This window comes from Orbicella franksi, chromosome 3 (assembly GCF_964199315.1).
Source record: "Orbicella franksi chromosome 3, jaOrbFran1.1, whole genome shotgun sequence".
In the NCBI taxonomy this organism is placed as follows: Eukaryota; Metazoa; Cnidaria; class Anthozoa; order Scleractinia; family Merulinidae; genus Orbicella; species Orbicella franksi.
In genome coordinates this window covers 10,081,718-10,084,930 of record NC_138147.1, presented here as the reverse complement: position 1 = coordinate 10,084,930, position 3,213 = coordinate 10,081,718, and the positions used below count along the sequence as shown (strand labels likewise).

Genomic DNA, 3,213 nt, shown 5'->3' with positions numbered 1-3,213 from the left:
AGCCGCCATCTTTAAATTACCCAGAAGGCATTTGGATGAATTTCCCGCGTTCGTTTCTTTGCTTTCTAAGCCAAAAATTTTAAATTTAAATTTTTAATGCCCGTAGCTATAGATTTAATATTGATCTTTCAATCCTCTGCGAATATACTGTTTTTCTATCGGATTTTGAAGGAAATACTTGTGCAGAATTGTTACTGTTCTGTAATAAGTGTTTTATTACAGTTTGTTACAAATAGCAGAAAAGAATTAAACCATTTGTTGCTGTTCTGTTCTGTTCTGTGATGTTTTAATGTAGTTTTTTTACAAACAGCGGAAAAGAAGTAAACCATTTGTTACTGTTCTGTAATGTTTTAATGCAGTTTGTTACGAACAGCGAAAAAGAAGTCAACCATTTGCTACTGTTCTGTAATGTTTTAATGCAGTTTTTTACAAACAGCAGAAAAGAAGTAAACCATTTGTTAATGTTCTGTATAAATGTTTATTGAGTCTTTGGTACGTTATTTATTGCTTTCCTCTTGTGTGCAACAAGGACTGAAGCTAGGGTATATGACCGCTTTCCCTTGCCCCAGGGTGGGGGATTTTGATACTTTCGACAATTATTTTTTTACGCGGGGGTGGGGATCTTGATAATTTTTTTTTAGAAAATGTCAAAATCCCCAGCCTATGCCCGACCCCTCTCCCCTCGGACTTAACATTGATAGGTGCATTACCACTCTCTGAAAGCTGCCTCGCGTGTCGTTGCGTTGCGTTACAGGTTACCGCGTCATGTGTTATGTGTCTCTCATCGGTCGTAGCTCTCGACCAATGAACACACTAGAACTCTGCTAGTTATTTAGCCTGTGAGAACTGTCAAGAGACCTTACTCGTAGAGTGCTAGATATTCTAAGATCATCTGATGTGTTAGTTTACATGCCTTGATAATTATTGGTAGACAGCCTTGCATGTGAGGCCCTCACCAGAGAAATTAATGGCGGAGTTCCTTATTTTAAGCTCTGAAGTTTATCGTTGTGTCTTATCGACTCAGCTACGTTTATCCACGTCTGTACTGAGATCAAGAAAAATCGCTTTTTAATCGTTTTTTAATACCACGAGGGTCTCTTGAGCAGAAGCAAATACAGCTTCGGAGATCTTTCTTTAATCTTCAATCTTTAACACAAATTCCAAATTACATTACATTGAACAAGTCAATCCAATGAATTTGAGGACAGCTTGAAAAGGAGAACTCTTAGACTTATATTGTTATCCTTTCCACGAACATGTCACTTGTATCTCACTTCCTTCTAGTCTGAGTTGGCTCTAAGCCATGACTGCTTCTAGGCCCAGCGACACGAAAACCACAGGAGCCTACAGGGATGAACTACTCTTTTGCTGTTCTATTTGGAGTTTGATATTGCAATGAAGATTTCAGTAAATGTTTCCAACTTTCATGTACCGTAGGTAACGAAGCAGCTTGATTTGACAAGCCAGCATGGACAAGCACAGCTCAATTAAACCTGTGCAGAGTCCGGCGGCACAGGTCGTTCAACAGTTACTTACAAAGGAATTACCTCCATTGATGTGGAATCATTGATAAATCTGCTGGTTCTTGAATTGACTACAAAGGCTGAGTGGCTGGACTGATTGAAGGGCATTACCACGTTTCTGTTTCTATATCGCCGCCAAGATTTCATCAAGCTCTCGCGAAATGATTTATAGAAAAAAAAAAAAATTATCGGGTTATAGAAATTGGAGGTCTTGGCGAACATAGACGGAAAAGCGGCGAGCAGGGTCGGGATGTCTTTGGCGTAACCGAAGGCGGCGTAGAACGACACTACAGCATAGGGCGTCCACGCGAAAAAGAATCCGATGACCATGACAAGAGCAATCTTGGCCATCTTCCACGATGCCTGAATGGTTTCCAAGGTAGCGGCGGCGTTTGCACCCCAAATCTTTTGCGCGTTTCGTGTCATGTATCGCATGTTTAAGAAAACAAGGGTGTAACAGAACAGGATGGTGGCGAGTGGTCCGAAGTAGAAAAAGACAAAGAGGCAAATGACGTAAGCTGTATCTGAAGAACTCGTCGATTGCCATCTGATGGAGCAAGCAATATCTCCTGCTTCTGCACCATAGGCTGACCAGCCCATCAGCGGAAACACGCTCCACATGAGAGCGAAGGCCCATAAGCCGCCAATCGCTGCCAGCATACGGCCCGAGCCATACTGTGCTTCCATTGGTCGAGAGATCACTAAGTACCTATCAACTGCAAAAGCCGCATGATGCAACATGGAGCCCAGGCCCAAGAAAGTGGATATGAAAGCATAAAAAGTGCACGAGGCTTCACTGAACGACGTACTCCCAGAGGCATTGACAGCACCTCCCACTGGATTTACCACCACTCCCATCAGCCAATCAGATATGGCTATGCTGAGGACTAGCATATTGGCGGGAAAAAGGAGGGAATGGTCCATGTAGAACGTCAGGAGGACGATTGAATTGAGGAGGAACGCAGCGAGCGCCAAAACGATGTAAACAAACGCGATGGAGTGGTGGACTGTTGGGCTGAGTACAGTTGGAACTCCACCTTCCATATCTCGTGTAATGTAAGCTGACTGGATAGAAGGAACTTGTCAGGGCAATCACTTGCTTCTATCCACTGAACACGATCGTTGACCTAAAAGAGAGAGAACATAAATTAATATTCGTCCGTTTCACCGTGTTTTTGCTCGGTCAAAGGTACCACTTCCTTACTGGTTGTTGATGCGATTTTTTGGAACACACAAATCGATAGCTTTTAATTGGTATATCATACATGGGTCTTGGGTACAGGGTCTATTTTTTCTAATTTAAAAATTGGGACAGAAAGGTTTAAAGAAATTGGGCTCTTGCTACTCCGGAATTATTTTGGTGTACTCCATTGAATTTAAATCCCATTTTTTTCAGTTATTACGGACATCTGCCGTTAACAACCACAACCAAGAATTTTCTCTCTCGTCAGTAGAGCCACGACGTTCATTTATCAGATTTTCCAAGTTCGTATTTTCCGTTACAAGGATGGCATGTTTACTCTTTGAACAGATCCAATTAAACCTATTGAAGTTTGTATGAAAGTAAGTGTTTGCTGTTTATGTAATCGAAGGAAGTAGATCAGTAGAGTTGCAATTGTGATCAATTTAATTGTTAAAGTACAATGCACATTCAAGATTTTGACTCGTTTATCACACTTTTTCTATGGTT

At 41.5% G+C, this 3,213-nt stretch overlaps 1 protein-coding gene across 1 annotated transcript; it reads right to left on the bottom strand.

Annotated features, from left to right (window-relative positions):
* Window positions 1–1,258: 1,258 nt before the first annotated feature.
* On the bottom strand, window positions 1,259–2,933 carry LOC145481180 (melanopsin-like). The gene has a single exon (XM_081459605.1). The coding sequence runs from the start codon at window positions 2,565–2,567 to the stop codon at window positions 1,533–1,535; it is 1,035 nt and encodes a 344-aa protein (XP_081315731.1). The 5' UTR covers window positions 2,568–2,933; the 3' UTR covers window positions 1,259–1,532.
* Between the last annotated feature and the right edge of the window lie 280 nt (window positions 2,934–3,213).